The sequence below is a fragment of the Acinonyx jubatus genome, chromosome D3 (assembly GCF_027475565.1).
Source record: "Acinonyx jubatus isolate Ajub_Pintada_27869175 chromosome D3, VMU_Ajub_asm_v1.0, whole genome shotgun sequence".
NCBI lineage: Eukaryota > Metazoa > Chordata > Mammalia > Carnivora > Felidae > Acinonyx > Acinonyx jubatus.
Window position 1 is genome coordinate 19049876 of NC_069392.1, and position 21096 is coordinate 19070971.

At 45.6% G+C, this 21096-nt stretch overlaps 1 protein-coding gene and 1 long non-coding RNA gene across 8 annotated transcripts in view; one reads left to right on the forward strand and one right to left on the reverse strand.

Moving 5' to 3' along the window:
- The window catches only part of UPB1 (beta-ureidopropionase 1), a 69509-nt gene that overhangs the window by 19933 nt on the left and 28480 nt on the right, over nucleotides 1-21096 (reverse strand). Inside the window, exons 1-3 of one of the 4 annotated variants that reach the window (XM_027044113.2) lie at nucleotides 9285-9407; nucleotides 3130-3301; nucleotides 764-851 (exon numbers count right to left, since the gene is read on the reverse strand). In XM_027044113.2, coding sequence (XP_026899914.1) covers nucleotides 764-851; nucleotides 3130-3192 — 151 coding nt within the window. In that variant the 5' untranslated portion in view covers nucleotides 3193-3301; nucleotides 9285-9407. Of the gene's footprint in view, nucleotides 1-763; nucleotides 852-3129; nucleotides 3302-9252; nucleotides 9408-21096 lie in introns of those variants that run through there. The other 3 variants (XM_015077614.3, XM_053206220.1, XM_053206219.1) reach the window with 3 other exon arrangements.
- Nucleotides 9695-21096, forward strand: part of LOC113595117 (uncharacterized) — a 69949-nt gene continuing 58547 nt past the window's right edge. For 3 of the 4 annotated variants that reach the window (XR_008291758.1, XR_008291759.1, XR_008291760.1), the window contains exon 1: nucleotides 9695-9973. This is a non-coding gene — a long non-coding RNA (uncharacterized LOC113595117). Of the gene's footprint in view, nucleotides 9974-11033; nucleotides 12146-21096 lie in introns of those variants that run through there. The other variant, XR_008291761.1, reaches the window with a different exon arrangement.

The window sequence follows — 21096 nt, forward strand, 5'->3', positions numbered from 1 at the left end:
ATGAGTTAGAGGCAATTATCGAAGCCAAGGTGTGAGCTGATGACTCCTCAGACCAGGGCACTGGTGAGAAAGTGGGGAGGGGGCACCTGGGTGGCTCAGTCAGTTAAATGTCAAATTCTCGATTTCAGCTCAGGTCATAATCTCACAGTTCAAGGGATTGAGCCCTGAATCTGGGTCCACACTGACAGCACGGACCCTGCTTGGGATTCTCTCTCTCTCCCTCTCTCTCTCTGCCCTTCCCCTGCTTGTTGTTCTCTCTCTTTCTAAATAAATTAATAAACTTAAAAAAAGGGAGGGGACGCCTGGGTGATTCAGTCAGTTAAGCGTCCAACTTTGGCTCAGGTCATGATCTCATGGCTTGTGGGTTCAAGCCCCGCTCTGGGCTCTGTGCTGACAGCTCAGAGCCTGGAGCCTGCTTCAGATTCTGTGTCTCCCTCTCTCTCTGCCCCTCCCCCGCTCATGCTCTATCTCTGTCTCTTAAAAATAAATTTTAAAAAATGCTAAGAAGAAAAAAAAAAGAAGGTAGGGAGGAACAGCTTAATGGGTTCCAAACAATTTGGGAGGAAGAAGTGGCAGAACCAGACAACAGACTGGGGTGCATGAGAGGGAGGGAGGCCAGGATTTCTGCCTTTCTGGTATTGTTGATGAAATAATCTTTCCGTAGATCAGAAGAGATTTTCAAAAATCAAGAAGTCCTCTTGGTGACATGGAGATAATACACTATTGTCTGAAGGCAGCAGAGAAAGCACCCCGACAGACTTACTCCATGCTTCCTGGAAACAGATGATGTTCACTCCACACATTGCAGCCACCTCTGCGATGGCTTCTATGCGTCTGTGAAGGGCAGTGACCTGGCAATTCAAAAAGCAAGGATTAGAACCCATTTCCTTTTATTGGTTGAGATCTTTTTTTCCCCCAAGTTTATTCATTTATTTTGAGAGAGACAGTGTGCCACACAAGTAGGGGAGGGGCAGAGACAGCGCGCGCGCGCGCGCGCGAGAGAGAGAGAGAGAGAGAGAGAGAGAGAATCCCAAGTAGGGTCCACGCTGTCAGCACGGAACCTGATGTGGGGCTTGAACTCACAAACATGAGATCGTGAACAGAGCCAAAGTTGGACACTTAACCCACTGAGCCAGGTGCCCCTGGTTGAGACCATTTTTAGAACTCATCCTCACACACGTGGAACAACCCCCAACCTAGGCAGCTGCAAGAGGACAAGTAGGGTGGGGAGGTTCTGATATATCCTAGTCTCATCAAGTCCAAAATCTGCAGGAAAAGGTGGGGGTACAGAGGCTCTAGGGTTCCACACACTTAATGCTGCCTTTCAGAGCCTCAGTTTCTTTACCTGGAGAATGGGGAGAATACCCGCTGCCCTAAGGAGTTGCTCAAAGGAGTGCATAAGCTTGTTTGCTACTTACTGCAAGAAGGGCCCACACCCAGTGCACACCTTGGCCCTCCCCTGGGCTAACTGCTCCTTCTGCCTTAGGACACAATCCACTTCCTACCACCCTGCACTTGAGCCTTCCGGCATGCCTTGTCCTGCCATTTTCGTTTTCCTGTGTGCATCTTGTCATCAAATGAATGGATCCCATTTCCCAGCTGTGTCCTCCATCAAGAATGCACTTCCCCACTCCACCCAATTTTCCTGGGATGTGTTATTCATGTCATGTGTCACCCACAGAGAAGTGACTCTCCCAGCAGAGGGCTGAGCATCAAGAGGCGCCTCAGCACTCCCTGGTAGGTTCCTTTGGTGGCGCTGTTCCTGCTATGCCATTGTGTTCCTCCACTGTTTGTCACTCCCCTCACCCCATGGGCTCCTCAGGGGCAGGAGGAAAGTGTCTTCATCTTCTTGGTGTCCTCAGCACAATGCCTGGCCCCCAGGAGATGTCTGGAAGTGTTTGTTCAAGAAAGACCAGAAGAACCAGGTTGAAAACCAGAGAGCACCTACTCTTTATGATGGTCTCTCCTGTGAGACTGCACACCAAGGTTCCGTGGATATTTGCTAGGTGCTGACAGTGTGCAAAGTGTGCTCCAAGGAGCTGTGGGGGAGAACAGTGACCCTGGCCCTGCCAATCTGGGATGGCTGAGGAAACACATTCACAGTCAGCTAACCCAGAGACAAAAAGTGAACAGGGAACCAGAAATCTTTAAATTCAATAAAAACAGAAGGACCAGAGTGAAAGATGATGCAGAACCTGACCTGGAATCCAAATGGCCTTTTCTTTTTTTTTTTAATTTTTTTTTAACGTTTATTTATTTTTGAGACAGAGAGACACAGAGCATGAATGGGGGAGGGGCAGAGAGAGAGGGAGACACAGAATCGGAAGCAGGCTCCAGGCTCTGAGCCATCAGCCCAGAGCCCGACGCGGGGCTCGAACTCACAGACCGTGAGATCATGACCTGAGCTGAAGTCGGACACTTAACCGACTGAGCCACCCAGGTGCCCCTGGCCTTTTCTTGAGAATCCCTAGGAGTTCTGAGGCATGCTGTATCCCCAGGAAACCTCTGCAGAGAAACTCTTAAAAGTTTCAACAGCTAGAGAAATGCTGTGAAGAAGTATATACAACAAATCGCCTGCATCTGTGATAACACGTTTCTTTAGGGACATACAAGATGCCGTCACATTTATATTAACTGTAAGGTCATAAGGAATTGCGTATCATATTCCCGTCACCCTGAGGCACCATCAGCTGACAGATATCTGGGTTCAGTGAGTCCCTGCTCTCAGGATCAAGGCAGAGGAACATGCAGATGGACAGACAGGTCCTGACTGGTGTGTGCCAGCACGTACCCTTCTGGCAAGAGACCGAGAGGCAGAATTCCAGAGAAAGAGTGTGAGGCAGACAAAAGGACACCCTCTCAATTGATAAATGGAACTTCAGATCAATCACAGGAGAGGACGTGGAGGGGCAGGCAGAGAGAGGGTAGGAGCCAGAAGAGAAAGAGGAGCCAGAGATGTGGGCTCCAGGGAAGGGGGGCTGCAGGGCAGAAGCGTCTAGGTGACACTCGAGGTGCCTACAGACCTGCAGTGAGCAGTGGACCTGCAGTGACCCAGGGACTGTGGACGTGTTCAAAACACAGATCAAGCCACAGCTCCGTTTATGTATTTATGGTCAAAAGAGGTTGCACCTGTTTTGCCACAGGGGCATCGGCAGGCAGGGGAGTTCTGTTCTGAACAAGTCCCACACGCATGGTCCGAGGTGGCCTCAGTTGCTCCTTTGCTGCCTCAAAGGCATATCCTTGCAGCTCAAAGTCCCCTTCAGAGGCGGCTTCAAAAGCCCTGCTGGGCAGATCGAGCTTCCTAAATGGACAGGAAAGTAGAAGGGAGACAATTTGCATGAGGTCTGCTGAATTTAAATTCACCTCCAACCTCCCAGTAGTCATCTATCTGGTAGAGAGGAGGCAGGGATGTTTGGCAGAAGGCACAGAGAGAAGCCCAGGGCAAGGGCCCACTTGTGGGAAGCTGGAGTGGGGGCCAGGAGGAGGGAGGGCCCCGCCTGGTGGAGAATGGATACTACGCTGAGTATGGACTTCACCAGGGAGGTGCCGTAGTCTTCTGTCCTGGGAAGGCAGGGGAACAGGGAGGGGGGCTGCAGAATGACTGGTCAAGAGGTTGATGTTTTAGAGCTGCTGACCTCAGGGTGGGGATTGATTTCAGCAGTCAGCACAGAAGAGGAGAGGTAATGGATTTCCAAAATGTGTGTAGACTAGAATCAGAGGGCTGTGCTGAGCCTGGTGCAGGCTGTGATAAGATAAAGTGGCTGTTGAGAACAGGACTTAGGAGATTGATAGCATGAGGGAGGGTCCTGTGACCATTCACCACTAAGGGTTACAAGTCTCTAGTGAGCCCCACTGCCCTGTCCTGTTGCTGCTCCCACTGGGGGCAATTCCATGCCCAGTGCTGAGTGGGCTTGGTGAAGCCCAAGTGTCCAGACCAACGGCCCAGGCACTCACCCTGGTTTGTGGTTTATTAACAAAGGCAAGTGGATTATTTATAAAATCTCCCAGCTTAAGTGACCACTGGCCAAACGGCAAACACCTCCTGATGCTGGTTGGGTGCTGTGCACTGAGGTGAAACCCACAAGAGCAGGGGACATGGCCTCTGGCCAGGAAGGCCTTACCATCTAGGGGCGAGATGGTTATGAAATACTCAGAGAACACATCAAAAAATAACCTGACAGCCATTATCTAATAATAATATTTCTCTCCTACTTTAAATCACTTTTTTAAAGATGTTTCTTTCAAAATCACAGCCCTGTCAGCCCAAGCCCCCTGCCGCCGCCCCCTGCCAGGCGGTTTCCATGTGACGGCCCTGACAGCTCCAAGTTGGGTTCCGCCCCTGACAATCAGCCTGCTTTTCAACTAGTCAGAGTTCCGTTTGCTAGCAGGTTAGAAATAGCAGCAGTGCCCACACCGTGCCTCCCCTTACTGTGACTGCCTCAGACACAGTCCCCTTGCCCTCAGGGAGAGGACTCCCCACTCCCGTAGACCTCAGCCCCAGGACAAGTCATCATGGGGGACAGGAGAAGAAGAAGGGCTCTGTGTGTCTGTTTCCTCTTAGGCCCACGGGTGGGGGGAGCAGGACCATCCTTTGGGAGACATCTTGTCCGGCCCATCCTCAGTCTGGGTCTCATCCCAGGAAGATAACAGATGGAAGAGATCTTGTCTCGCCTTTCCAAGTCCACCTGTAGCTGTCACCTGGATGACAGATATCCCTCAGCCTCTGTCCTTCCTCATCCACTGCCCACAGCTGTTGGCTCTCCCCATCTGTTCACCACCATGAGCCCTGTTATTCTGATATGCAGCCTTCCTGCCTTCTCACTATGTTGAATGCTGCCACACACACCCCTTCCAGCAACCTGTGGACAATCATTCTCTTAGGCTTGGGGTGGTGCAGACCACACCACTCTATCCTCACACGGAGTTACCTTCAGGGCTCTGCCTCCTCTCAGTACTCCCCGGTTGTCTTGTCACCTCAACCCTCCTGTTTTCCAGGTGGTCCATCACCACATCCTGCTTCACTTAGTCTTGGAGAACCCAACAGACCCTCGAGCCCCATTCCATAAACAAGTACTGTGCCCACCAAAGGCTTGGCACAGGGAGGTGGTGGGACATAGACCAGCTATGGCTCATGTGGGGGCAGAGACCAGATGAACCACAACCTCACAGAGGCTCCGTGCTGCCCCAAACCCTCCCTTGATCCCTAGAGTCGACCTTCTGCCCTTCTACCCCTTATCCTGCTACTAAGGCCCCTCATGGGCTCACCTCTAATGTCAAGGAGGAAAGCCCATCACTTCCTGCTCAGCCCCAACATACCCTCCTGGGCCCCTCCCCCAGCTCCTACCTCTCCAACCCAGGGTCAGGGCAGACATGGCCTGAGGGAGCCCAGCTCCTGCCTCCTCTGCAACCTCTGGCTTTTGGAACTTCATCTTTCCCCACTAATAGCTCTTTTACCATCAGTGTTTTAAATAATTAAACTAGAGCTTTGCTACAAAAGAAACACATGCTTGTGGGAGGAAAAAAAATCAAACAGTGGGAAAGGAAGGTATCAAGTGAAAAATGAGTTCCCCTCTCCATCCCACCATTAAGCTTCTGTCCCAAACCTCAGAGGCAACCCCTCTTAACAATGTTTTAGGTATCTTTCCAATATTTTCTTAAATGTGTGTCCTAAATGACACCCACATTGGTGTCCTTCTGTGTATTCTGTTTTTCCACTTACTTGCCTTTTTTACTTAGCAATATTCATAGCTTGGACACCTCGCCCTGGCTCCTACAGACCTACCACATCCACCATTAAAGCTATTTGAGTCTCTCCCATTAAAAAATAAATAACAGAGAGAAAAAAAAATAAAAAGTAGGGAAGCACACTCTCCATAGGTCCTTCTGGTTACCTCACTTGCTCTCCTCACCCCCCTTCATAGGGACCTTCCCTGAAGCCCTCACCTCCCACACCTTCCTCAGCCCCCTGTTCCCTGGGGCCCACTCCCCCACTCCAAACTGCCACCAGCCTTCTGGTTGTCTTTAGCAACAGGAGACAAACACCTGTCTTCATCCTTCTAGACTTCCCTGTACTATCTGACATTTTGTCCCTATCCTGCTCAATGTCCTTGATACCTGCCTCAGGGCCCCCCATCCTGCTTCCTCACCTCTGGAGTGTCATGCAAAGTTGCCATTTCTTCGAATTCCTTTAACAGCAGGTTCTCCAGAAACCCACCCAGGGCCCCTCCCACTCTGCACCCACTCTTGGGCCTAGAATGAGGGCAGTCCCGAGCCCCCTGTGAGGGCCACCTCTACACAGTCCCTGTAGTGGGTTAAACTGTGACTTCCCCCGCCAAAAAAAAAAAAAAAAAAGATATGTCCACATCCTAATACCCAGAACCTGTGAATAAGACCTTATTTGGAAAAAGGATATTTGCAGATATAACTAAAGATCTCGAGATCATACTGGATTATCCAGGTGAGCCCTAAATCTAGTGACAGGTATTCTTATAAGAGATGCCCAGAGGAGAGACACAGGGAGAAGAGGAGGTAGTCATGTGAAGGCAGAGGCAGAGATTGGGGTCATTCTGCCACAAGCCAAGGGATGTCAGAAGCCACTGGAGAAGGCAAGGAAGGATTCTCTCCCACAGTGTTTGGAGAAGTGTGGCACTGCAGACACCTTGATTTTGTACTTCTGGTCTTTAGGACTGTGAGAATAAATTTCTTTTGGTTTATGCCACCAGTGTGTGGTAATTTGTTACAGCAGCTCTAGAAAACTAAACAGCACCCCCAATTCAACTCAGCAGCCTTCCCCAAAGCTGCTCCTCATCAGATGAATGAATCAGCCATCTGGGGGTCCAAGCCAGAAACTGGCATGATTCTTGCCTCCAAATTCTTTGAAGAGTCCCACCACCATTAGGACAGGTTCTGCTGCCTTAGCAGGGTGTACAGAGCCCCTGGGTCCACCATGGTCACTTTTGCCTTCTCCTCACAACATTCTACACCTGCAATCCCTAAATGAGCATGTTCCCTGGTGTCTGGGCCTTGACAAAGGGTACCTGAGCCCTTCCTGTCTCCAAACCAATTTCTCCATCTCCTTCAGGATACAGTGCAAGCATGATGCCCCTGAGAAGGCTTCCTAACCCTCCTCCAACCCTGTACACGTACACTCTCTTCAGCTCAGCTTGCATCTTTCTCTCACAATGTAGGGCAACCATCAAAAGACAGAAAGCCCCTCTAGGACGGGAACCATGGCTTACTTATCCTTGTACTCCTAGTGCCCAAGACAAAAAACCACACACAATAAATGTTTGTTACATGAATAAATGCTTCTTGGTTCTGGCTGTCTTGAAATTGAGAGTCCATGTTCTTTGGGGATTTCATCTGGCTAGCCCAGGCAAAAGCCCATTCACTTAGCAAACATTCACTAAGCATCGTCTCTGTGTTTGACACAGCAAGTAACTGGGAGAGAAGGTGAGGTGTGGAACACAGTTGGAAGTCCAGAGGAGGGGCTGAAGACTCAGGCTCCACCCAGGCCTTCACAGAGGTGACCAGAAACAAGTCAGGTTATGAGGAGTGAGCAGGGGTTTAAGTGGAAGAAGAGTTTTTAAATGACTAATAATTTTCTATCTTTAGTTCGCAATCCTGTGCATAGCCAAATCCCACCCACCTGCAAGGACTGAGCAAGTACAAAGGTTTATACCCTAGGGGCAAAGCCTGGAAGGGCTCAGTGCTGAGTGGAATAGAACACTTCGTGAACAGTTACTGCAAGCCAAGTCCCAGGATGAGGCCTAGCTGTTGTTGGGCAATAGACGTCGGCTACCATTATAATCCCTCCCCATAGAAAATGCCTCTTTCAAGGTAGTCCTTATCCCAATCTCTAGAATGTGCTCCAGCCAGTCACCTATAAGAGACACTTATTTCTCTTTTCCCAAGATTCTTGTGCTTTACCTCTCCCTGACACCACAAGCTCTCTCCATTTCTTTTCCTAGAAGAACATGCCCACCTCATCCTTAAAACAAACCTATTCCCATCCTGAGACCCTTGATTAAGATACCTCTGGGAGCCTTAACTCTAAGAGGCTTCACACTTTGACAGGTGTGACAGGAAAGTAGTAGTCCAGCACGATTTCAGATTTCAGGAGGGACCTTGAAGTTCACCCAGTCCTAGGTATCCCTCTTTGGGTAGGAAGAGTCCTTTTTGACCGAGTTCTCTACCACTCCTACCCCCAAAGGCAGTTGTTCTACCTTTACCATCCACTAGCACTCTTAGATGTGAGATCTGCCCCCCCCCCCCCCCCCCCGGCCGTAACTCCATTGGAGCCAGTGGCTGGGAACCACTGATCCAATCAACATCCTTGAGTTTCAGGTGAGTCTATCAGGTTCCTGCCTCAAGGTCACTGCCACAAGGTCAGGAAGCATATGGTCTGGCTGGGTGGGGGCAGAGAGCCCACCAATGGGCTAGAAAGTGGAAGGACATTAACTCAGGAGCTGTATGGGATCAAAGTTTAGATTTCATTCTAAGAGCCATGGGAAACCCTTACAGAGTTTTAAGCAAAGGAGCCAACAAGATATGATGCACATTTTCTGGTTGTTTTGAGTAAAGTGGACCAAAGAGAAACAACAGTGAAAGGGAAAGCATCTTCCAGCTTTGTATACACAGTGTCCAGCAGTGCACTAACCTCAGAAGGTCCTAGTGATGCACACAACTGGCTGGGAATGGGAAAACATTTGCGCTGAGTGTGGTAACTAACTCCTGTGGTTTGCCAGTGGGAACAGTTCCTTCTCCAATTAGATTCAGCTGGCCTCTACCTCCAAGGATCTGCCAAAGGCCCAGTCACTGTAGGAAGGGCTGGGACTGGACAATCAGCTGACCTACTGGGGGCTCTGGCTGGAGGCACTGACCCAGACAGACACCCAGGGTACAACCCTAGCTCTTGGGAGGAAGCTGGTCACTGGAAGTAGGGAAGGAGAGCCAGGTAACCACAGAGAAAGCCACAGAGAATAAAAATCTGACTTTTCCCTCCCAGGTTCTTTTCCCTTCTGGGTGCTGGGCAACAAGGAGAGAAATGGCTTGTAAAGGTCACTTGGGGGTTGTGCAACCCCTGAGAGGCCCAGAGATGTCACATCTAGACTTCCTAAGGTCTCTGCTCACCAACTCAGATCTTCATTGCCCCCTCAAGAGTCCTTCAGATCCTGAAGCACTCTCCCTGGTTCCCCAGACCCACACTCGCTGGCCCCAAGGTCTCCCCACCCCAGCCTCTAGGCCCCAGACCTGGTTTCCTTGCCATAGAGAATGCGTTTCACCTCCCTCAAGTCTGCGGGTGGCAGGTGCTTCTCCAAGCACTGCTCCAGCGACTCCCATTCAGGCCCCTCCATGGCCGGGGTCTGCAAGCGCCTAAACCCAGACTAAAACCGCCTACCCTTTGCCCCCAGAAAGAAGAGGAGGGGCCTACAACTAGGTTCGCGCAAGCGCTCTCCCCTCTACACCCTCACCTTGGGCCCCTGCAGGGCTCACATGAGGACACGCCTCCTCCTCGCGCCTCCACGGCGCGCAGCCAATCAGCGTTCCAGGGCGTCGCGGGTGGGACTGCCCCTTGCCCCTCGCACCTCCTCCCGCACGCGCCAGGACACGCCCATTCCACGGGCCGACCTCCCCAAGCCCTAGCGCCTCGTCAGCGTGCAGCTAGCTGTCGCTGCTTCCTCCCCTGCAGGACCGTTGTGTTGCCCTCTCATACTCTCTCGCTGTCCGGTTCCTACCCAGAGGTGTGGGGCGGGACCGGGAACCCGAGAGGCGATGAGGGAGGCCCGGCGCGGCCTTTCGGAGGCAAAGCGCGGTCTGAGGGAAATGCCTGGCAAGTCCTGTCGGACCCTCGCGGGACCGGTTCCCACCGCAGCCGGTGGGCAGGGCTTCTCCCCGCCCGGAACTCGTTCTCCGGTCCGCTGAATGCAGACAGCAAGCCGGGCCGGCCCACCGCACGGGACTGCGGAGGAAGGTACGGGACGAGTTTCAGTGTCCCAAAGGCAGTGGCTGCACTCCCGTCTTCCAGTGTCTCGTATTTGTGAGGACTTCTACCCCCCACGAGGGGCCAGGCTGGGAGCCACGGCCGCGCGCGCCCACCCGAGCTTCGGGGTCAGAGCCCCGGCAGCGCTCATAGCTTGAGCGAAGGGTCGAGCGATCCTGTGCGCTTTCCTGGCGTGAATACTGCAAAATGCTGGGTCCCTGGGCGGCGGCTCATCCGCGGGACCCTTGGGCCCCCTCTGAGCTCTGCCGTGTGCACTGGTTGCGCCCGCAGGGGCACTTTTCCTGGGAGGGGGCACTTTTGCCTGAGAGGATAGGGGTGAGGCCCGTCTCACAGTTCCCGATCCGGAGAGTGCTACCCCTCAGGAGCCAAAGAAGGTCCACTTTTCAGCCCAAGTGAGAATTAGGACAGAGCAGCTCAACTCTGGTGGTGAAGCAAGTCGGCCCAATCGTGGTTAAGCAACTTGCAAACCTTGTGAACCTTGCAAACCTGAAAGTTATTCAGACATTCTAGCCTGCTGTTGCTTTATCTGTAAAATAGGAAAACACCTACCTTGCAGGGTTGTTTAAAAGTAAGATAAGATAAGCACAAAAGGCGCTAAAAGTAGGGGCTGTAGACCAAATGCTTTAGATATTTTATAGAAGTCGCTAACACACAAGTTGTGGCCATTGTTTTGATAAATGTTAACTGACACTTCCTAGTATGTGATGGAGCTCCCTTTTCAAGAATGCAAACTTTGGTTGAAGGTTTTTTTTTTGTATATAAGGCTCTGAGATAAGGACAATGCACAGAGACCAAGACTAGTACTTTTTCTTCATGGTTTAAGATAGGGACAATTTTGTGAATACTGAGATAACAGATTTAAATAATTTGATGTGAAAAAGATAGAAAGTATGCTGTGGAGTTAAGAGGAAGGGGTGATTTCTGGCCTAGAAAGGGACATTGTTTAAGGCCGAATGGAAGAGACCTCATTACCGACTCAAAATGCCTCAGAAGAAACCTCACACACACACACACCACTTCTCAGGCCTGTTCTTATCTTTGGTATGGTATTTCTTATTTTAGTTAATGGCCTCACTGCCCACTCATTTTGCCAAGCCTTTGGGAGTCATCCCCAACTCCTCCATGTTCTTTCTTTCTCCCGCACAACCAAGCATCAAATTCTGCTAAATTTATCTCCTAAATTTTGTTAAAATCCTTCCCCCTCCCACCCCATGCCTATAATCATGTCAGCTTTTGCTTGACTTGTTGCTAGTCTTCTAACTTATCCTTCTACCTCTGATGTCTATCCCTAGTTGTCTTTCTAAAACTAATATCTTATCATCCTTTTTACCTTCACATTCAGTGTCTCCCTACCTGGAATGACATTTTATCAGAAGATAGAGTTTGTGAATTCCTGCTCACCCTGTAAGATGCAGCTCAAATATTGCCTCGTCTGTAGTGTCTTCTCCAGTTGCTCTAGGAAAGGTATAGGCTTTGCTAACCTTTTATGGATATCTCTATTAGAGCATTTATCAAAAATTATTGTGTGATTATTTCTGAGCTCTAAGCAGGAACTGGGTCTGATCTACTGTTGTGTCTACAGGGCTCTGGCACTCAATAAATGACTGGTGAAGGAATTAATTTTGATGGGATCAAGGACAGATTCATTAAGGTGGTGACATTTGAGCTGGACCTTGAAGCAGAAGTAGAAACTATTATTATTAGTTAAATTGCTTAATCCATCTTTCCCTATTGTTCAGTGACAGGTCATTCACACTAGGTCATTATAAACCAGGATTTCACAAATACAAAATGCTAACTTGAGAAGGATAAAAAAATATCATATTTAAATTTTTATATTTGCCTAATTTATTTTTCACTTTAAATAGTAAGATACTTCACTAGATCCTTCTGTGGTAATCATTAAAAAAGACTTTAAGCTCTGCCCTAGTTTCTTTCTGAAATACCTAGCCAAGTCCCAAAGGTTTTAACTACATGCAAGTGTACTAGAGTGAGGGACTCCTCCCTGTTTTGAAGACCATCTCTTTTTGTGGCAACATGGTGTGGTTTATGGATATATAAGCATTTGAGTTTATACAAACTTGAACAGGAAGAATGGAATATGCCACAACCTCAATATGGTGGTTATCTCTGGAGAAGGAGGTAGGGGAATGGGATAGAGGAATGGGCATTATCTGCTGATATGTAATATTTAATTTTAAATTAAATATGTTTTAAAAAATATTTGAAGCATTAAAGCGCCATTTCCTGTCCAAAAAAAAAAAAAAAAGATTGGTGGCATATGATATTAACATTTTAAAAATCTGGGTATTCGTTATTACGCTTCTCCTTATATTTGAAATATTTTATTAAAAATTATTTTATAGAAAAGAGAGCCTTAGACCGGAGTCTGGAAATCTACAGGTTAGTTTGGGTTCAACCTTTACCTCAGTTTCCCTGTTATAAGAAAGGTAGGGGAGGGGAAGAGGCTGGGAAGACAGTTTACAGAGATGAACTAAGCCTTTCCTAATTCTAATAAAATATGATCCTAATATTTACATGCTTATTTGTGACAGAAAAAGTTCATTATAGAGGCTGGTTTTATGGAAAGAGCACATTTGTTAAAAATGTATTAGTGTCTGTTTTTAGGTGTTCATTTTAAATTTACAATGTGCGTTAATTTTAATTCTTTTTTTTTTTTTTTTTTAATTTTAGAGAGAGGATGAGCAGGGAAGAGACAAAGGGAGAGAGAGAAAGAGACAAAGAGGAAGAAAGAGAGAGAGAATCTTAAGTCTCCCCATTCCCATGCCAGGCTCGATCTCCCAACCATGAGACCATGACCTGAGCCAAAATCAAGAGTTGGGTGCTCAACCACTCAACTGACTGAACCATCCAGGCACCCCCAATTAATTTTAATTCTTAAGGAAAGTGTTGAAGGTAGTGTGGCCTCTGCTCATCAACATTTGAAGGACTAAAATTTTATGATAATCATTGGTGAGCAATCCTTGCAAAGGCCATGACATGGAGATCCCACCTGTCCTCTTTTCTCCTGTGAGCCAGAGGCCTGATGATGCCATCATTTAGCACTTTACAGCACACACAAGCTTTTGCCTCTTTTTGTCCCATTTCCTCCTCCCAGTAATACTGTGAACTATGGGGCAAGTGTTCTTGGTATTTGTCAGGTTTCCAAATTAAACGTGACACTTAGTAGAAATGAAAATACAGGAGATAATATTTCACTTGTAGTCATGGGGGAAAAAATATCTGAGGTGACCCGATTTCTTTTTTTTTTAATATTTTATTTATTTTTATTTTAGAGAGAGCAAGAGAGAGGGGGTAGAGGGAGAGAGAAAGAGAATCCCAGGCAGGCTCTAGGCTCAGCACAGAGCCCAACACAGGGCTCAATCCCACGACTCTGGGACTGTGACCTGAGCCTATATTAAGAGTTGGACACTCAACTGACTGAGCCACTAAGGCTCCTCGAGGTGACTTGATTTCTAAGTTACTTTCTAAAGGCCCAGTTTCTGTGTTACATTGTCTCTGCATGGTGTTCCTTCAGCTCTTAAGTCACAGTTCTTTGTTTGCTAGGGTTCATTTTATCATTATTATTATTATTATCCTTGTGTAGACTTAAGTGTCTCACATGAAAGAGTTTTGGAATAGTATATCCAAGCTAACTGAAAATGGATTTTGTAGCAGAGCAGAGCCAGCTCAGCCAAAATGGTGATTTAGTAAGTTTCTTTGTCTGCCTTTAGTGGCCTGAACGTTTTCTCTTTTGTTTTGCTTTATCCTTTGTTTTACTTGCTTCTCCTCTCTTGACTAGCCAAGTTCTTCCCTGCAAGGCCTTCTTCACTCATATTAAATTTGCATAATCCACTTTAATGTTAGTTGACCAACACTAAAATGCTCTGATCAACTCCATTTTAGTAAGGGACTCTTCAAACTCTGTAGAAGGAAACTCTGATGGTGGAAGTATCAGGAGAGGCCTTGAAAGAAATATTTAGATCAGGAAACCACATCCTTCAGATAACGTCATTCAATGGCCTCAATTTTTTTCTGGAATCCGGCCTATCTGATGCATCTTTTCCATTCCTATTGCTACTTATACATTCCTTGTACAGGCTTTTATCATTTCCTAAATTACTTCACCCAACTCATAATCAGTCTTTCTGCCTCTCAACTTCAATTTCCCTCTTGGCCTTGATTCCCAGTGATCTGTTTTTCAAGAGCACTCCATTAGTTTAGTCTGAAGTCCAAGAGAGCATGGAATAAAGCCCGTGATTTGACCTCATTTCATGCTGTCACTCTTCCCTACCCTACATTTTGGATTCCAGCATTGTCAGACTGCTTCTAGTTGTATATTCCGTATTATTTCATGCCTCTGTCTTTGTTCAGCTCCTTCTTCACTTGTATAGTTCTTACCCAAACCGTAAGATTCAAGTATCTCTTCAATAAAGCCTTTGCTGGCTCCTTCAGGCTTACCTAAGTTCCCATTTCTGTGTTGCCATAATATTCAATCTGTTAACTTTCTTGAGGATAGAGGTATGACATTTCTTTGAATCTACAGAGCTTCACATGTAACTGGAGCTCAATAAATGATTGTTGAACCAAATCGAACACCATATCAGTATTTATAAATGTTTATATTCACTTGATGAGTCCTTTTTACATATATAAACTCAGTACCTACTTATTTAGTCTGCTTTTTGAAAAGACCACAATTGGCTGTAGCAGATTCATAATCCTCTTCTTTCATTAAGACTCTCAGCCTTTGCCCCCTGATCATCTAGGATACAAGTAGTCCAAATCCTGAGTGGCAACAACAGTAGATATTGGGGGAGGGAGTCCATCCTTGGGGGCTACTTCATATAGCAATGTTCTGTTTATGGGAAGTTGCTGGTTCAGTATGTCATAGTTCATCACTCTCTAATTAGCCTCCTGGTTCATATTTCTTTGTATTGAGAGTTTGGTGGGATCCTTGTCCATAACATTCTTGAATTATAGATAATATGTTTCAGATCCCATTTTCAGAAAGTCCTAGCTATAGGTAACAGACAGCTGCCTACTTGTATTTTGAGAAACAGTACAGTGTAACAGAAAGAACATTGAACTGGGTATATAAATAGGTTCTAATCCTGGTTTTGCTATAATTGCAGCTTTAGGTGAATTACTTGATAGCACTTCCTAATCTGTTAATTTAAAGGTAGTGGACTAATTCTCAGAAATTCTATGATTTCATTATTGCTAGAGCTTGGCATCTGTTAAGTATTGTAATAACTGCTTTCATTGAGGCTCCCCTCCCCTCTTTTTATGTGAATGGTGAGGGCAAGTAGAGCACATGTTGTCTAACACCTGGAGGAGAACTCCTTGGATATTAGCACCTTAAGGCCAGGACTGGGCCACATTTATATTGGAGTGCCATGGGTACAGTGGGGGCTGCACTGGACTTGGACAACCCTTGGACAACCCAAGGACTTGGGGTTCAACCCTGGTTCTATACTTTTTTTGGCTATGTAACCATAGACAAATCATGCCCTTTCTGGGCTTTAGTTTCTTTACTTATAAATGAGAATAACAAGGGGTGCCTGGGTGGCTCAGTTGGCTAAGTGTCCAACTCTTGATTTTGGCTCAGGTCATGATCTCATGGTTTGTGAGATTGACCGCATCAAGCTCTGTGTGCTGACAGCGTGGAGCCTGCTTGGGATTCTTTCTCCCTTTCTGTCCATCCCCTGCTCATGCTGCTCTCTCTCTCTCAAAATAAGTAAACTTAAAAAAAATGAGGATAACATCCATTCCACTTCCTTTGATTTGAAACAAATAAGCTAAGTTGAAAAATCTTTAAAAATCTATACAGGAGCACCTGGGTAGCTCAACTGGTTAAGCATCCAATTCACAATCTCAGCTCAGGTTTTGATCTTAGGGTTGTGAAGTCAAGCCCTGCGTTGGCCTCCACACTGGGCATGAAGCCTACTTTAAAAAAAAAGAAAAAAAAAGAAGAAAATCTACACAGTGTTATCTCTGTAAGATAATTTTTAAGATAATTATTTTTAATAAAGGAGAAGGGGTTGAATATAATATTCCCATGGGAAATCATAAATATACTATCCTTAATGTGCTGGATACTTGTCCTTGAGGTGTTTTTCCAGTGGTGATAATGCCTTTGCACTGAATCATTTATACTCTTTCCACCAGTTCTTCTGGTGATGAATAGTAAACATTTTAATGATGAGTAATTTTTGAGGAAGGCTGTGCTTTGAGGTCATGAAATAAAGCAACGCTGGCTAGCCTAAGCTGAAATCCAGTACATGAACCATCACTAGTTTGTTAATCATTTAGGCTAGCAAACTAAGCACAGACTTGTGTATCATTAGGAAGGCAAAATCCCAAGTTGACTTTTTGGGACCCAAATTTCATGAAGTATCCATGTGATAAATAAACCTTTTCTACCTCCTTCCCCCCAACCCCGAAACAATTGCATAAACATGCAGTAGGCTTAGCAGCAAAACATGTGGCATTTAGAGATACTCAGTTGTCTATAGGCTCAATGTGATCCAACAATGTGGCTGCCACTAAAGCTGTTAAAGCCTTAGGCTGCATATTGAGAGGTGGAGTATCTAGAGCACACCTGAAATTTATCTAGCTCTGGGCTAGATGCAAAGCATGTAAATCATCTTGAATACATCCAGAAAAGAAAGAGTGATGTTGGTGAGAACATTTAACAACAACAGATAGTCAAAGGCACTGGGAACATTAGCAAAAAAAAAAAAAAAAAAAAAAAAAAGCAAAGTCAGGAAGAATATTGTCACTTTATTCAGATTATCTGAAGGTGGCCACATAGATGCATATATATTTGTTCCATTTGGCCCTAAGGAGAGGAGCTGGAGTCAATGGATAGAAACTCAGGGAGGCATATTTCAGCCCAAAGCAGTTATTCCCAATAGGTGATCCAAAATGAAACAGGCTACCTCTGCAGACAATTAGTTCTCAGTGATTCTGGGTGTTCAAGTACAGTCTAGATGACCACTTGGTGGGAGTATTGTAGAAGAAAGGCAGTCATCAGATGGGTAGTTGAACCACATGGCCCATGATTTGTGTATATTGCTTTAACATGAACAAAAACAAAACAACTTAGGCATATTAAATCCAAAAAAGCATACACAGACCATAGAATAATACAAGACAGCTTGGTATCTGAAGAAGAGAAAGTCAACAAGTGTGTTTTACTGAAGAATCAGGTGATGAGAAGATTTTATTATTAATAGTAGTAGTAGTAGTGTATTTGGTTTGGTTGTTTTTAAAGGAAAAGGACCATTTTTATTGCTAGTGTGAGTGGACCTAGATTCTAGGACATAATAGTGACTGGAGTTCTGGTCACAGAATCAGAGGAAACAACTGTCTTGCGGTTTTAAAGGTAATTTCTTTCTTTCTTTTTTATTTTTTTAGTTTACTTATTTTGAGAGAGAGAGAGAGAGAGAGAGAGATCAGGGGAGGGGCAGAGAGAGAAGGAGAGAGATAGAATTCCAAGTAGTCTCTGCACTGTCAGTGTAGAGCCTGACATGGAGCTCGAATCCATGAACCGCAAGATCATGACTTGAGCCGAAGTTGGATGCCTAACTGACTGAGCCACCCAGCCGCCCCCATGAAGAGTAATTTCAACTTGGAAATGGTTGGGGCTCAGAGTGGAAAAATACTATCTGGGGGTTAAGAAACCAAGCAAGTACACAGCTATACACACAGCCTATGGGTGAACCAAGTATACAGAAAGAATTAGATATTTGTGAAGCCAAGCCAAATGCATTTGTGTTCTGTACTTTATTTGCCATCTTAGATACTGGTATCTCAAAATCCTAACACTGAAGCAAAGTAGATTTTGTGCTCTGAGAGGCTGTAATGTGTGCTAATGATCCATCATGGAGGGCTTGCAGGACTGTTATAAGATACCAGTCTCTTTGCCCCACCAGGAACCTTACCACTGGCAAGTCCTGCCCTTAGTCCCAGGATCTGAATCCTACTCAACCTTGCTGCTAGCCCTGTTTGAATGAATGCCCCAAATTAAATAACTAGTCTACCTGTTTGAGGCATTAAGCCCTCCTGCACTTCAGCTCAGTACTTGAAACTACATTTTTTTTCTTTAAACTCAGGTCTTTCTCTGGCATCTCAGTCACCATCCCCTTTTAAACTTGGCACTGCCAAAGACTTGAATCTAGATTTTGAGTCTCACTCTGGTTGCTGAGCCCTACTAGTTCTTGCCAGACTCTAACATGATCTACTGCCTTGACCACCAACTGCTAAATCTCAAGTCCCCAGAGCCTTATCTTTGGGTCTCTGTGGGTGCTGTAGGTAAAGGCTTCAGTTTGCTAAGAATCAGGGCCCCCTTCATCACCATGAGCCTTTCTTACCATCCCAGGTTTCTCCCTGATTAAGGGAGTTGGTCTGACCATGCCATCTACACTTGAGGAGCCAAACCAATACTAGCCTGTGCTGGAGCAATCCATAGAAGCCCATCTTCCATACTCAGCCTCTGCAGCTACTAGCCAACAAGAGCTTCCTGAACCTGGTATCATGTGTTCTGCTGGACTTTGGGGCTGTGCTTCTGGGCTCCCCAGCCCCATCTCTGTTAACCTAATAACTGGGTACTTTTCCTGTCTGGACTTTAAAGAGTTAGTTTTAGCAGTCCATGGAGAGCTGTATAGCTTGTCTCACAAGGATCTTAAAGGTGCTTAATATTTGTTCTCTTCATTGGTTAGTTTTATAAACATGTGTTGAATGTGCCAGACATTGTGCTAGGCACTGGGGTGAAACATGAAAAAGTTTTGGTGCTTGTTTTCATCATCATAATAGTAGCCGTATAGAAATTTCTGGAGCACCTGCTATGTACCAGGCACTGTGGTAGGCCTCTAAGAGACAGATTTTATAGGGTATGGAAGGTGAGCTGTAACGGGGCAGGATGAAAAGCTGGGTAGTTTGTATTATATACATAAGGCTCCAGTGCTTGATAAACAATAGCTGTGTTTATAATATTATGTGATAACATTACTGAAAGTGCCACACAGGTCCAGAGGTGGGAGAACAAACATCTGAGCCGGAAGGATGTGTGGAGGACACAGGAAGGTCAATCCAAAAAAAGAAAAAGCAAGACTGCAAGCAGAAAACGGTGACCATTGCAGAGTAGCCAGTCTGTCTGGAACACCAGAGTAGATAAAGCGTTGCGCTGCATCAGTGTATGGAAAGATGTCTGGAGAATTCTAGATAGATGTGTGCTATAGAGAGATTTTAGCCATGAAACCATTAACCATATTCACAAGAGAAAATGACTGCGTGAAATTGTAAAAACCGGAAGGATCAGACAAGCCTGAAAATTATCCAATTAAAGGAAGGAAGATTGCAGACTGCTTAGTCACCTGAAGAGAGAGAGTAGACCTTACAAAATGAGGGGAGATGATTACATCACTTAAGTGAGCATTGATCAACATGGTTGGCAGGACAAGTGGAAATGTTTTTCTCCTAAATAATTCAAGCCTGCTGGCTTCCAATTCAGTTTAAGATAGTATAAACGTCTGCTATATATAAATGTGTATGGCATTCCAGTGGTGAATGAGTAGAATTTAAAAGAGGAATAAGTAAAACTTACTGTCTGTTTTCAACTGAGTGCTCATGAATAAAACCCCTGATGGTAAATACACAATAGCTTTCAGTTGAACACATTATATAACGACAAGGAAATAGTATTTGCTTGTTGACCCGACTATAACATACTTAAGCCATATAGTAATAATATAATCAGAGGGTGTCAGGTCTGATGATTTAAAAACATTTCTATTTCTAATGTGTATTTCTATAAGGTAGACTTAATTCAAGTTCTATGACAAATTTTCATGGCTGGTTGTTTATATTTTCATGAATTGATAGGTTATAGAAAGCAGTGGGAAAACAAATGAAATTAAAGGAGTATTAAAAGTTATGGCTACGGTGCACCTGGGTGGCTCAGTCAGTTAAGTGTTGACTCTTGATTTTAGCTTAGGTCATGATCCCAGGGTTGTGGGATTGAGCCGTGTGTAGGGCTCCATGCTGAGTATGGAACCTGGTTAAGATTCTCTCTCACTCTTCCTGTGCCCCTTTCCCACTCACATGTGTGCTCACTGTCTCTCACTCTCTCTCTCAAAAAAAAAAAAAAAAAAGAAGAAGAAAAAGTTTAGGGGTGCCTGTATGGCTCAGTCAATTAAGCATCTGACTCTTGACTTCAGCTCAGGTCATGATCTCACAGCACGTGAGTTGGAGCCCTGTGTTAGACTCTGCATTGACAGCGTGGAGCCTGCTTGAGATTCTCTCCCTCCCTCTCTCTCTCTCTCTCTCTCTCTCTCTCTGCCCCTACTCCCCACTCATGCACCTGCTTTCTTGCTCTCTCATAAATAAATAAACATTAAAGTTATGGCTACATGAGATGGGATTATATTAGTGTTGCTATCCTTTAAATAACTTTACCATTCATTGGGAAACAGTGCTCTTATTTTTTTTCTAAAAAGACTCTTTAAAAAATTTTTTTTTACTGTTTATTTTTCAGAGAGAGAGAGCACGTGCAGGGGAGAGGTAGAGAGAGACAGAGACACAGGATCCAAAGCAGGCTCCAGGCTCTGAGCTGTCAAGCAGGGCTTGAACTCAAGAACTATGAGATCATGACCTGAGTCAAGGTTGGCACTCAACCGACTGAGCCACCCAGGCACCCCAACAGTGCTCTTATTTTATCGGAAGCAGAACAGTATGGTAACAAAATCATAAGTTTTTAACGTCCTGGCAGAGCTATCTATTAGTTTTATAACTAATACAAGTTACTTTTCTGTACCTTCTTTTCCTATTCTTTCACATAAGATGATAGTACTTAGGTGTATGGCTGCTTCAAAGGTTAAATGAAAAGCAGATCTGTAAAATAATTAGCAATACAATGCCCAGTTCTCAGTAAGGGCAACCCTTCCCCACAGTGATTTTGTCACTCCTCAGGATATTTGGAAAGCCTCTTCCATGCCTACAGAGTCTGTGGCACAACCTCTGGAATAATCTTAATGCTGATGCTCAAGAAATCTAGTTTGGGTTGTTTTGTTTTGTTTTGTTTTGTTTTG